The 14475-nt window shown below is 48.9% G+C and overlaps 1 protein-coding gene across 48 annotated transcripts in view; it reads right to left on the minus strand.

Annotated features, from left to right (window-relative positions):
• SCRIB (scribble planar cell polarity protein) overlaps positions 1-14475 on the minus strand; it is a 240891-nt gene that overhangs the window by 54014 nt on the left and 172402 nt on the right. For 16 of the 48 annotated variants that reach the window (XM_037891689.2, XM_037891709.2, XM_037891691.2 and 13 more), the window contains 6 exons: positions 10589-10639; positions 10071-10112; positions 7033-7161; positions 3374-3472; positions 3146-3193; positions 2578-2737 (listed from right to left, as the gene is read on the minus strand). In XM_037891689.2, coding sequence (XP_037747617.1) covers positions 2578-2737; positions 3146-3193; positions 3374-3472; positions 7033-7161; positions 10071-10112; positions 10589-10639 — 529 coding nt within the window. The remainder of the gene's footprint in view (positions 1-2577; positions 2738-3145; positions 3194-3373; positions 3473-7032; positions 7162-10070; positions 10113-10588; positions 10640-14475) is intronic. The other 32 variants (XM_043538874.1, XM_037891717.2, XM_037891714.2 and 29 more) reach the window with 8 other exon arrangements.

Consider the following 14475-nt stretch of genomic DNA (forward strand, 5'->3'; position numbering starts at 1 on the left):
ACTTTTCAGCTTGGAAAAGATGTTTAAGGGAGGATATGATTGATGTCTTTAAAATCATGACTGGTGTGGAGAAAGTAAATAAGGAAGTGTTATTTATTCCCTCTCATAACACAAGAACCAGGGGTCACCAAATGAAATTAATAGGCAGCAGGTTTAAAACAAACAAAAGGCAGTATTTTTTTCCACACAATGCACAGTCAATCTGTGGAACTCTCTGCCAGAGGCTGTTGTGAAGGCCAAGAGTATAACAGGGTTCAAAAAAGACTAGATAAGTTCATGGAGTATAGGTCCATCAATGGCTATTCTCCAGGATGGGCAGGGATGATGTCACTAGCCTCTTTTTGTCAGAAGCTGGAAATGAGCGACAGGGGATGGATCACTTGATGAACACATGACTTATGAGGAGAGGCTGAGGGAACTGGGGATGTTTAGTCTACGGAAGAGAAGAATGAGGGGGGATTTGATAGCTGCTTTCAACTACCTGAAAGGGGGTTCCAAAGAGGATGGCTCTAGACTGTTCTCAGTGGTAGCTGATGACAGAACAAGGAGTAATGGTCTCAAGTTGCAGTGGGGGAGGTTTAGGTTGGATATTAGGAAAAACTTTTTCACAAGGAGGGTGGTGAAACACTGGAATGGGTTACCAAGGGAGGTGGTGGAATCTCCTTCCTTAGAGGTTTTTAAGGTCAGGCTTGACAAAGCCCTGGCTGGGATGATTTAGTTGGGGATTGGTCCTGCTTTGAGCAAGGGGTTGGACTAGATGACCTCCTGAGGTCCCTTCCAACCCTGATATTCTATGATTCTATGATTGCCTGTTCTATTCATTCCCTCTGGGGCACCTGGCATTGGCCACTGTCGGAAGACAGGATACTGGGCTAGATGGACCTTTGGTCTGACCCAGTATGGCCGTTCTTATGTAAACAGTGAGGTGTCAAAATCTGTAGCTGATACAAAACTTCTCAGGATAGTTAAGTAGAAAGCAGACTGTGAAGCGATGCAAAGGGATTTCACAAAACTAGGTGACTGGGCAACAAAATGGCAGATAAATGCAAAGTAATGAACATTGGAAAACATAATGCCAACTATACATACAAAATGATGGGGTCTAAATTAGCTGTTACCACTTAAAGAAGAGATCTTGGAGTCATTGTGGATAGTTCTCTGAAAACATCTACTCAATGTGCAGCGCAGCCAAAAAAGCAAACAGAATGTTGTGAATCATTAGGAAAGGGATAGATAATAAGACAGAAAATCTTATATGGCCATACTAGGTCAGACTGAAGGTCCATCTAGCCCAGTGTCCTATCTTCTGATGCCAGGTGCTTCAGAGGGAATGAACCCCTGTCGCCCATTTCAGCTTCTGGCAAACATAGCCTAGGGACACCATCCCTACCCATCCTGGCTAATAGTCATTGATGGACCTACCCTCCATGAATTTATCTAATTCTTTTTTGAACTCTGCTATTGTCTTGGCCTTCACAACAACCTCTGGCAGAGAGTTCCACAGGTTGACTGTGCATTGTGTGGAAAAAAATACTGCCTTTTGTTTGTTTTAAACCTGCTTCCTATTAATTTCATTTGGTGACCCTTAGTTCTTGTGTTATGAGAAGACTGCTGGGCAGGACGAAAAGCATTTAAAACTTGGCTTCTTAGTTTTCAGATCTGCCATAGAAGACACCTCAGTTTGGAGTCAAAGCTTACTTATCGTTGCTAAAAACTACCTATCCAAAACTGTAACTACTAACTATGTACAATCTTAGCAGTGTAAAACTCTAAACCAAAATGTTTTTAGATAGCACTTGTATCAAAAATAGGATCTGGATCCCAGGTCCAGAGAGGTTGGTAGTCTGCTGCTGCGGGCGGCTGGAAGGAGTGCTGCAATCCCTTTTTATAGCCTCACCCTTAGACCCTTCAAAACAGGGAAGAGAGGGGCCGGAAGCAGCATATAAGTGCTTCAGTGGGCACTGCTAGCTACTGTTAACTGTCAGAGTTGTACAGGCCAGCCCATCCCAGGAGTGGGAAGCAAGCAAAGGAGAATCTCAGCTTCCATTTAAAACACAAACATGGTAGCACTCCTGGCTGTGGAGAGAAGCTTGAAGATGGGGCTCAGAGGGGCTCCAAAGCCAGAAGGCAAAGACAGACCCAACACGCGTCATTTTAAAGCCAGTCTCTTGATTTTTCAGGCCTGACCACAGGGGTTCAATATTTTATGGTACTGTTGCTTGAGACACCCTCCCGCCCATCCTAATAAACCGGAACCCAGGAGCCGATGGCTGGAAATTAGAAGAATATTTCCAATTCCAACCATCCAAGCAGCGGGGTTCTGGAATAGCCTTCCGGTAGGAGCAGGGGGCGAACAGCCCAACTACTTGTAAGGTGGAGCTTGGTAAGTTTATGAATAGGATGATAGGACAGAGTTGCCTGTAATAGCAGTGGACTGGACTCAGTGACTCAGGAGGTCCCTTCCAGTCCCATGTTCAATAGGCAGGATCCCCCACTCTCAAAAGCCAACAGGCAGGGGACAGACCCCGCAAGAGCACAAAAGAGAAACCTAACACCCCAAAAATGACTCCACCGCACCTTCCTCCTCCTTCATTTTCTTCAGGTCATCCTCCCCCACCAGGGAGACACGCTTGGGGGGCTTCTCCACCTGCTGCTGCTTCACCTCGATCTCAAAGTACTTTTGCCTCTCACGGAAGGATCGCTGCTCTGGGCTGTGCAGTCCCCTGGATGACATCATCTGCAACAGCCACAGCAGCATGTCAGCCACTAAAAGACCCTGCCCCATATCAAATCCCCGCAGGCAAGTGCCCATGCCTACCTTTCCTGTGTCCCTACCCCACGTCCAATCTCTTCAGGCATGTGCCCTGTGCCCACCTTCCCTGGATCCCTGCCCCATATCCAATCTCCCTGAGTATATGTCCCATGCCTGCCTTCCCCAGGTCCCTACCCCATATCCAGTCCCTTCAGGCACAGGCCACATGCCTGCTTTCATCAGGTCCCTACCCCATGTCTGAACCCTCTCTCCACATTGCCACAGATGGGAACTTTGCCTCCTATCTACCCACATTGGGATCCTGCCCTTATCCCCCAAGGTCTGTGATCAGGACTCCCAACTCCAACTCCATTTCCAGCCACTAAAACTCACCTCAGGAGAAGCTTTAGGTTTCTCGGTGCTTGTCTGACCATGCGTCTCCTGAGGAGAGAGAGAAAAGGGAAACTTTTGAGAGAGGGGTTATCTTTGTCTTTGCCTCACCCATAGCACCTCCTGCCTCCGTTCTCATTCCTGACCCACCTGTGATGCTCCCAGTATCCCCATCGTCCCTGCCACCCTGGTGTCTGTGCAGCCAGGTCATCATCCCTGCCCCACCCCTACCTTATTTGCCTGTGACAGGGGCACCGCTGCAAAGGTCTTGTATGCCTGCTTGACATTGACTGGGACATCCTCAGGAGAGGAGGGAGAGGGGGGACGCAGCTGCAGAGACAGAGACAGAAGAGGTCAGGCTAATCATAGCTGCTATAAAGAAGAGAACAGGAAAAGAACCAGCCCCTTATGTGTTTTGAGACTGGAGAGTGGAGCATCAGAGACAGAGCCCCCAGCCTCAGACAGAGTAGCTGCCATGCACAGTGGCTTCCTCGGACATGAGCATGTTACACTGCTGGCTCTCATGTCCTGGACAGGCCAATGCTTCTGCTGGTGGCAGAGCCTCCTGGTTCAGTGGGGGTCTCACAGGTGGCAGTGCTGCTCCCAGGCTCCTTGGGGATTTCGGATCAGCCACACTAGCTTATGTCGGCCTGCAAACAATGGGCTCTATGGGTAGCCAAACACTGGACTCCAGTTCCTAAGTCTGGATTGGGTATGCCAGATTTTAGATTACCTCACAGTATTTGTGAAGGCCAAGACTATAACAGAGTTTAGGTTACCTCTCAGCCTTGTCTCTGGTGCTAGTCCAGTTATCCCTGTAAGAAGGCCTGGCCGTTTCCTCCTGTATTTCAGTGCAGGAGCTATTGCACTCCTAGTTAAACCAGTGTCAGTGCAGGTGCCCACACACCCCCTACACTGAGGGCTCCTGTAGATTTCTGTGGTCCTCTTACTAGCATTGAGAACATCTCAGCTGCCTTCTAGGAAGGGATCTATCATCTGGAGGACCCACCATTTCCTCTTCTTGCCTCCTTATGCGTTTCCCCACTTAGCATCTTTGCCAATGTACTGACAGAAAAGACTGAGACGATCCAACAGGACTTCACATTCCTTGTAACTTTTCTGCTCTCCTCCTTTCACCTTCTGTCTCCCCCCACCCCCCAATCCCATCCCAGACGCACATCTGCCTTGCCCCTATTCTCACCCCCTTCACAACACAACCACACCCTAATCCCCCGGGATAAAAATCCACCTGAGATCCCGCACTTCTGCCACCTCCCTCCTCCCCTTCATCACTACAGTCAGTGAACGTGCCACCTACGACCAGTGCCTTGACCTCCTGCTTCCAGCCTCACCCTTGACTCTCTCTGATCTGGTTTCTCCTCTCTCCCCTGAAAAGGGAACACGTCTGCTTTACACTGGGTGCCTATAAACAAACTCCTCTGCTCCTAGCCTTTTCCTTCCTATATAGGGAGCGGTACCCTGTTCAGGGCCTCAGGACGGTGGGGGCAAGAGCTTTCCTCACCAGTGGTTACATGGTCTCTCCCCTTCAATTCCACACTTGATTCCTTCCCTCTTTTCTCGCTCCCTCAGCCCCTTTGGCTGCCTTAACTCAGCCTTGCTTGTTTGCTGCCCTTCTCTTTGCTCTAACTGGTGATGTCTATTCTTGTTTGGTTGTCTTCCCTTCTGCTCAGATTAACAATAATCCACCCAGCTTGGAAAGAGATTTTAAAATACAGTAACTCCTTGCTTAACGTTATAGTTATGTTCCTGAAAAATGCTACTTTTAGCAAAACCATGTTAAGCGAATCCAATTTCTCCATAAGAATTAATGTAAAGAGGGGGAGTTAGGTTCCAGGGAAATTTTTTTCACCAGACAAAAGACATTTTATATATATATATATATATATATATATATATATATATATATATATATATATATATACACACACACACACACATATACACACACACAGTATACGTTTTAAACAAACAATTTAATACTGTACACACTCTAAGCTTGGTTGAGGTGATGGAGTCAGAGGGTGGGATATTTCCCAGGGAATGTCTTACTGCTAAATGATGAACTAGCACTCGGCTGAGCCCTCAAGGGTTAACACATTGTTCTTAATGTAGCCTCACACTCTACAAGGCAGCAGGAATGGAGGGAGGGGAGACAGCATGGCAGAGAGACAGAGACACACACCCTGTGTGAGAGAGAGAGACATGCATTGCCCCTTTAAGTACGCTGACCCCACTCTAAGTACACTGTCTTTTTAAGGTTTCAGAGTAGCAGCCCTGTTAGTCTGTATTCGCAAAAAGAACAGCAGTACTTGTGGCACCTTAGAGACTAACAAATTTATTTGAGCATGAGCTTTCATGGGCTACAGTTCACTTCATCGGACGATTTAAGTAAATCAGCAAGTTGAGACAGCAGCCGCTGCCAGCAAGCTCCCTCCGTCCTGAGCCCTGTCATGTCCCCCCCTGCTCTATGGAGAGGGGATAAGTGGGGGGCAGGAACGGGGGAGGGGGACACTCTGACATTAGCACCCCTCTTCCCCCTGCCTACTTGCACAGCAAGCAGGAGGCTCCCAGGAGCAACTCCAGGGCAGAGGGCAGGAGCAGCACACAGCAGTGGAGGGACAGCTGAACTGCCGGCAATTGATAGCCTGCTGAGCAGCTGCCGAACAGGGAACTTAGGGGAGCAGGGAGCTGATTGGGGGCTGCCGGTTCACCCTGGTGCCAAGCCGCCACCAGCTCGCTCCAATGGGCTGCTCTTTCTGCCAGCAGTGGACAAAACAGGTGACTGCCACACAACGTTATAAGGGAGCATTGCGCAACTTTAAATGAGCATGTTCCCTAGTTGATCAGCAACGAAACAATGGAACAACATTAACCGGGACGACTTTAAGTGAGGAGTTACTGTATCTGAATCACTTGAACTCTGGCTCTTCAGCCTAGGTCTCATTTGGGCCCAGACAGGGATGTCTGTCCAGTTCATAATGTGACTCTTTGAGGCAGGCTGGATCTCTCTCTAGGTTTTCAATAGTGCCACATAGGCACTGTGAAAACGAGTAACAGGACCATTGGCATATTTCCCTGCTGCAAGTGGACCAGTGTTCTCGTGTGGTAATTCTTGCCAGAGCACAGAAACCCTGTGTCTGGGCCCCTAATGTCCAGGCCACAGAGACCTGCAGAGATTCCTCTGCTCCTGACTGTGATACCATCTTGTAGCAATTGCCAATGTGCAAGCAATCATTCTGCAAATCAGCAATGGTGCAGTGCTCCCCAGCGAAGGGGGCAGAGCCACACAGCTAGGTAACAGCAAGAAGCTGTTGCCCTGGTGTGTGAGAGATAATGACAGGACAAAAGATCTGAAGGGCTTTATACATCAAGAGAACGCAGCACCTTATAGGTAAATGAAAGTCCGAGACTCTATCTGCACTGGGGATTTCAGCCACTGGTGCAGCTGCACTGATGCAAATCCTGGCACAGACAAGCAAAGCTGCCGTGTGCCACTGTGCTGCTCACCCCTGTTTGAAACCAGAGTAAGCTGCACTGGTGCAAATCAGGATTCTGTCTGTCCTTCCTGGGGTTCTCACCAGGATAGCATCACTGGTGGTTACCCAAAGATGGCTGTAACGAGAGCAAATCCCAGCGTACACAAGACTACGGAGCACCCAGCACTCCAGTGCCTTTCAGATGGGGCAGAGAGCTCCTGCAGGGACCAGAGAGGGTTGGTTGGCGTTTCGGCCCATAATGAGCAAATTCCCTTTAAACCCGATGGGCATCACTAGGAGGGTGTGTGTAGCTTGCCCGCCAGGAAGGGTGGCACAACCACCACCAGGAACAGGCTGACTCAGCTCAGTGAGAAGGAACTGCAGGCCACTTACAGAGTTCTGGACACTGGAGCATGACTCAGGTTGCTGGAAGGGGTTGGGGCTGTCCCTGCCCTCCGAACTAGGTGGGGCCGCATTTTGTCGCACACGGGAGAGAGGCTGAATGACGCCCGGCTTGGTCTGCTTGTGCCCACACCACACAACAGGGAAAAGGTAGAGTAAGGGACAAGAGACAGAAAAGAGAGACAAGAAAAGTTAGGGCAGCAAGACATCCCTGGCATCCAAAAGAGGGGGGCAGATCCTGTTTGAAACTCTTGGGTGCAGCTTCTCAGCCACACTGCCGACCCAGTCAGAGGCAGCAGGCTGTGAGAGGGATAAAGGCACCTTATCAATAGCCCCCACTGATATGTGGGAGGGAGAGCAACAGCAGCTATCAAGCATCAGCCAACCCCCCAGGATGAAGATGTGCAGAACTAGACAAGCAATAAGGTCAGGGCAGGGCCCAGTGGCTCCAGACAAGCCCAGGGCACAAGCACAAGTCTACAATGCAAGCAGGCAGATGCCAGGGGTGCAGGAGGGAAGTGTAAGTAAGTAAGAGCCTGGGGAGAATGTGGGAGTCGTAAGTAGGAGATGCAGGTAACAAACAGCAGCTAGTGGCTGTTGTTGCCAGGAGTGAGAGAGAACAGGATGAACAAGCACCGAGGGCTCCAGTGGCAGATTGGGCCACAAGCAGGGATGTGAGAGGGGACGAGGGTATTGAGGCTAAAACTAGAGCCAATCACTCTGGGATGTTTTGAGGAGATGAACAAATGTGAGAAACTGGAGTGAGAGATAGCAGAGAAGCAAGTAAGTGAGCGAAAGAGAGCACCCACCATGAGAATGAGAGCCACCAGAGCAAGGACCAGAGGGAGCAAGGCTATGGAATATTCACACTGAATTTTGAGAAAAGGGAAAAAATAAGCCTGTGTGCACTTGTGCAAATGTGAGGCCTGGCAGTGAGCAGCATGAAAGGAAAGTAGAGAGCAAGGCCTGGCAGTGTGTAGCATGCAAGGAAAGTAGAGAGCAAGGCCTGACAGTGAGTAGCGTGCAAGGAAAGGAGAGTGTGTGGTCTGACAATAAACAGAATGCGAGGAAAGCAGAGGGCAAGGCCTGGCAGTGAGCAGTGCGCAAGGAAAGGAGAGTGCTAGGCCTGGCAGTGAGCAGCGTAAAAGGAAAGTAGAGAGCAAGGCCTGGCAGTGAGCAGCATGCAAGGAAAGGAGAGTGTGTGGCCTGGCAGTGAGCAGTGTGCAATTAAAGGAGAATGTAAGGCCTGGCAGTGAGCAGCGTGCAAGGAAAGGAGAGTGCAAGACCTTGCAGTGAGCAGCGTGCAAGAAAAGGAGAGTGTGTGGCCTGCTGGTAAGCAGCGTGCAAGGAAAGGAGAGTGCAAGACCTTGCAGTGAGCAGCGTGCAAGAAAAGGAGAGTGTGTGGCCTGCTGGTAAGCAGTGTGCAAGGAAAGGAGAGCATGAGGCCTGGCAGTGAGCAGAGTGCAAGGAAAGGACAGTGCAAAGCCTGGCAGTGAGCAGTGTGTAAAGGAGGGAGTGTGTGAGGCCTGGCAGTGAGCAGAGTACAAGGAAAGCAGAGGACAAGCCCTGGCAATGAGCAGCGTGTGAGAAAAGGAGAAGGCGAGGTCTGGCGGTGATCAGAGTGAAAGTAAAGGAGAGGACAAGGCCAGCTGGTGAGCAGAAAGGGAGGAGAGGAGAGGGCGAGGCGGGGCAGTGAGCAGAGTGCAAGGAAAGGAGAGGGCGAGGCGGGGCAGTGAGCCGAGTGCAAGGAAAGGAGAGGGCGAGGCGGGGCAGTGAGCCGAGTGCAAGGAAAGGAGAGGGCGAGGCCTGGCAGTGAGCCGAGTGCAAGGAAAGGAGAGGGCGAGGCCTGGCAGTGAGCCGAGTGCAAGGAAAGAAGAGGGTGGGGTGGGGCAGTGAGCCGAGTGCAAGGAAAGGAGAGGGCCAGCCCTGGCAGTGAGCAGAGTGCAAGGAAAGGAGAGGGCCAGCCCTGGCAGTGAGCTGAGTGCAAGGAAAGGAGAGGGGGAGGCGGGGCAGTGAGCCGAGTGCAAGGAAAGGAGAGGGCAAGGCCTAGCAGTGAGCAGAGTGCAAGGAAAGGAGAGGGCCAGCCCTGGCAGTGAGCAGAGTGCAAGGAAAGGAGAGGGCGAGGTGGGGCCGTGAGCCGAGTGCCAGGAAAGGAGAGGGCGAGCCCTGGCAGCGAGCTGAGTGCAAGGAAAAGAGAGGGCGAGGCCTGGCAGTGAGCAGAGTGCAAGGAAAGGAGAGGGCGAGCCCTGAGAGTGAGCAGAGTGCAAGGAAAGGAGAGGGCAAGCCCTGGCAGTGAGCAGAGTGCAAGGAAAGGAGAGGGCGAGGCGGGGCAGTGAGCCGAGTGCAAGGAAAGGAGAGGGCGAGCCCTGGCTGTGAGCCGAGTGCAAGGAAAGGAGAGGGCGAGGCGGGGCAGTGAGCCAAGTGCAAGGAAAGGAGAGGGGGAGGCCTGGCGGTGAGCCGAGTGCGAGAAAAGGAGAGGGTGAGGCATGGAGGTGAGTAGGATGCCAAGCTCGGCATGGATCACAGTGTGAGGGAAGGAGAGGGTGAGCCCTGGCAGTGAGCCGAGTGTAAGGAAAGCAGAGGGCACGGCCTGGCAGTGAGCAGAGTGTAAGGAAAGCAGAGGGCGCGGCCTGGCAGTGAGTAGAGTGCAAGGAAAGGAGAGGGCGAGCCCTGGCGGTGAGCCGAGTGCAAGGAAAGGAGAGCGTGAGCCCTGGCGGTGAGCCGAGTGCAAGGAAAGGAGAGGGTGAGCCCTGGCGGTGAGCCGAGTGCAAGGAAAGGAGAGAGCAAGCCCTGGCGGTGAGCAGAGTGCAAGGAAAGGAGAGTGCAGCGTGTGAAGAAAGGAGAGGTCAAAGCCTGGCAGTGAGCAGAGTGTGAAGGCGAGGACGAGGCCTGGCAGTGAACAGCGTGTTAGGAAAAGAGAGTTTGCGGTCTCGCAGTGAGCAGCGTTTGAAGAAGGGAGAGTGAGAGGCCCGGCAGTGACGAGTGTGCAAAGGAAGAAGAATGAGAGGTCTGAGGGCAGAAGCACTTACTGATTTGCTGTCATCCTGCGGTGGGATGAAGTTTATGGCAGCCTGAAAACAGACAAGAGAATGTAAATTGAGAGTCCTAGCTGGAGTCCCCTAGGTCATCCTGCCCAATTTGGGAGCAGTACCAGAGCTCCCAATCTACCCTCCCCAGCTCCTCCTGTCATGTGCAGGGAGACGCCTGGAGTTCTCACTGTGCACAGCCCATGGCACCAACCCCCAGTGCCACCCCAGCATAGCCTGTCCTAGCCCTGGCTTAACACCTCGCGCTCTCGTAGCTTCTTACCGAGCTCGAGCGAAGCAACTGGCACCACAGCTTTTCTGCCCTGAAGCGCTCACAGACACCAGCCCAGCAGCAGCGAGCAGAAAGGAGCAGCGGTGGAGAAGCTTCTATCCCCTTGGGCCCTGGCCCTACAACTGCTCCCCACAGCACAAGTCTCAGCAAATACCAAGTCCGTGAGACAGTGGAGCCAAGGAACGTGCTAAGAGCAGCAGCATACACTGCACACCAAAGAGGCACTTACAAAGCGAGTCTCCCTGCCTGACAGGTGAGCAGGCCGAAGGGCTGCAGGTGACTGGAGAGGGGCGCCAGGGAGAACAGAGAGGGGAGAGAACCAGAGAAACACTGAAGACACCAGAGTTCCTGCAGGAAAGGCAGAGACAAGCACCCCTTTCCCCAGAACTGAAACGCCCTTTCCCCAAGCCCCACAGCGAGCATGCTCACCCTTTTCTAACCCACGGCAGAGGGAGGAGCCCCCACCCCAACTGCTCCTGACCTGCCACAGAAAAAGGACCAAGCACCTGCTGCTCAGCAGGGAACAACCCCTTCCCCACTGCCTCCACCCCACCACGTGCAGAGAGGGGAGGCCTTGTTGGCTTCTCTCCTGCCAAAGGATCACAGGATTTATCAGAAGGGACCATTATGATCACCTAGTCTGACCTCCTGCATAGCTCCGGCCAGAGAACTTCAGGTAGGAATTCCTTTGAGCCCAGTAACTTGTGATTGAACTACGCTTGAATAAAGACTGGGAGTGGATGTGTCATTACACAAAGTAAAATTATTTCCCCATGTTTATTTCCCCCCGCCCCGCACTGTTCCTGACACGTTCTTGTCAACTGCTGGAAATGGCCCACCTTGATTATCACTACAAAAGGTTTTTTTTCCTCTCCTGCTGGTAATAGCTCATCTTAAGTGATCACTCTGCTTACTGTGTGTATGGTAACACCACTTGTTTCATGTACTCTGTGTATATAAAATCTCCCCACTGTATTTTCCACTGAACGCATCCGATGAAGTGAGCTGTAGCTCACAAAAGCTTACGCTTAAATAAATTTGTTAGTCTCTAAGGTGCCACAAGTCCTCCTGTTCTTTTTGTGGATACAGACTAACATGGCTGCTACTCTGAAACCTGACCTAGAGTGTGTCTTTTACATTATGAGATGCACATATCTGAAGGCCAGAAGGGATGATTATGATTATCTAGTTTGGCCTCCTGTCTATGACAGACAAAAGAACCCCGCGCAGTAACTCCTGCATCAAGCCCATCAATCTTGTTTCAGCAAGAGCATATATTTCAGCAAGATCTAGCTTAGTTATAAAGACCAAAAGTGATGGAGAATTTGGGACATCCCTAAGTAAGTTGATCCAATGGTTAATTATCTTCACTGTTAAAAATGTGCAACTTATTTCTAATCTGAATTTGTCTAGCATCAGCTTCCAGCCAATGGATATGGGTTTTTTTGGCCAGTTTAAAGAGCCATCTTTTCTAGCTGGACTGAAGAGTCATACCACTATCAGAAATCCCTTCCTCATGTAGGTATTTGTAAAGCATGATCAAGTCACTTCTTAACTTTCTCTTGGATAAACTAAATAGATTTGGACACTACAAGGTAGTTTTTCCAGACCTTGAATCATTCTTGTAGCTCTTTTCAGAACCTGTTCCAGTTTTTCAACATCCTTTTTGAAGTGTGGACACCAGAAATGGACACCGTATCCAGTAATGGTTTCATTAATGCCAAATAAAAAGGCAATACCACCTTCCTACTCCCACCTGTTAATTCCCTGCTTGCATGTCTAAGGGTCACATTCACCATCTTAACTACAACATTACATTAAGTACTTTTCAGTGCCATTGCATTTCAGGATACAGTCCAATCTTGTAAGTCCTACATTCTTTGTTCTTAGATATATGAACTTGCATTTAGCTATAATAAAACATATGTTGTTCAAATGAGCCCACCTTACCAAGTGATCCAGATTGGTCTGTATAAGTGACCTGTCCCCATCATTATTTACCACACCACCAATTTTTGGATCATCTGCAAATTTTACTAGCAATGATTTTGTTTTTGCTTCCATATCATTGATAATGACAGTGAATAACACTGGGTCAAGAATAAATCACAGTGCGAGACCATTAAAACATCTCCTTTGATAACAATTCTTTTTTTATAATTACATTTTGTGAGCTATACATTAACCAGATATTAATCCATTTAATGTAGGCCACATTGATTTTGTTGGGCTAACTGTTCTAAATGTCAGAATGTCAATTGTCTTCATTTCCTAACAGCTTATTTGTACTCATCGCTATCAGCTTCCCCATTTTTCCATTTATATAAAGTCCAAGTTGACCACCCCAATCTTCCAAGGTAGAGAAGAGTATCATCAATCATTCAAGCATATCTGCTAGTTATATGGTATCTGCATAAGCTAAAGAGCTCAATTCTAGATCACCCAACATCACACCATTCGACTTGTATACCATTCTGAATATCAAATTTAGGAATATGATGAAAAGTGACGGTGCTTCCATACCCACTTGCTGTACACCAAACTTTGACTTGAACCAGTTGCTTAATATTCCACCAATTCTTATGGCACTACAGGAGTTTTCATACATAACTTTTATAATTGCAGTTGTCCTATCTGGAACTCCATATGATTTTAACTGCTTTCTACAATGCTTCCCTCCAAAACAAATCAAATGCCTTTGTGAAGTCAATGAAAACAGCAAACATTTTCAATCCCCATTCTCACTTTTTTCCATCAACTGTTGGCATGTGACTATCTCATCAATGCAACTTTGGCGTGGTCTGAAGCCACACTGTTCCTCACCTACTACTTCTTCTAAAACTGGCTTTAATCTGTTGCCAATTGCTTTCATCATGATTTCTTCCTGTACTGGTAATCTAAGCTTATACCTCTACAATTATTCAGATCCGCATGATCTCCTTTCTTCATGACTGGTACAGCTACTGCCTTTAGCCAGTCATGCATTCACTCCCTCTGGGGCACCTGGCATTGGCCGCTGTCGGCAGACAGGATGCTGGTCTGGATGGACCTTTGGTCTGACCCAGTCTGGCCTTTCTTATGTTCTTATGCAGTACCTCCTCTTGCTCCCATACCTTCTTATATATTTTTCCTAGAGCTTTGATAGCACTTGTCCCACCAACTTTTAACAGCTCAGCTGTTATGTCTATTTCCTACAACTTTCCCATTTTTAACTACTTCACTGCTCTTTCTATTTCTTCTCCTGATGGTGGTTCAGTGCTGCTATCCATTCTGCCTTGCAAGCTTCCCTGTTCATTTAGTATGTCTAGATGGGGTTCAGCACTTTGTCCAAATGTTCCTTCCCTGCTTTCAGCCCCTCTTCAGCAATTGTTCTCAGTTCACCAATAGCCTTTCTTACCACTTGCATAGTTGGCCTAATGGTATTTTCCATAGAACATAGCCTTTTTGTACATTGTTTTCATAGCTTGTTTTCCTGACACCTCCTCTAATTGTTCAGCCTCTTCTCTTCAGAACTTTTGCTTGTCCAATCTGTCATTTCTTCACCGCTTTGCATAACAGTTTTATTTCTTCCACTTTCCCAGCAGTCTTGGCTTTTTTACTGTAATGCCAAGAAGATGAAGTGGGTGCATCTCGGAAAAGGGACAAGCGATAAAGTGCTGAAATGCAGCAGTAGAGAAGCTATAGAACAAGTAAAATGTTACATGTACCTAGGAAGCTTGATCATTGTTGATGGTTCCATCAAGAATGAAGTTAAAAGGAGATTTGCTTTAGCTACAAGTGCTACATAGATATTGATGAAATTACGGACTAATAAACACGTTATATTTGGTACCAACATGAAAATTTATCAGACAAGTGTACTAACAGTATTACTCTTAGGTCTGGAAGCAGCTGCTTTAAATGAAACAGACATTAGAAAGCTGGAAGCAGTAGAAGTTGGCAGGTGGAAATAAAGAAGACAAAGTAGGATGTGAAGTCAGGGTATGGTATTGGCTGTAATTGAAAAGATTACAGTGGTGCGGACACTACAGACGACAGAGGATAGGATGCCAAAGAAAATAATGCAACGCAACCAAGATCAGCCAAACCTAGAGGCCGACCACCAATGAGATGACA

The sequence above is a fragment of the Chelonia mydas genome, chromosome 2 (assembly GCF_015237465.2).
Source record: "Chelonia mydas isolate rCheMyd1 chromosome 2, rCheMyd1.pri.v2, whole genome shotgun sequence".
In the NCBI taxonomy this organism is placed as follows: Eukaryota; Metazoa; Chordata; order Testudines; family Cheloniidae; genus Chelonia; species Chelonia mydas.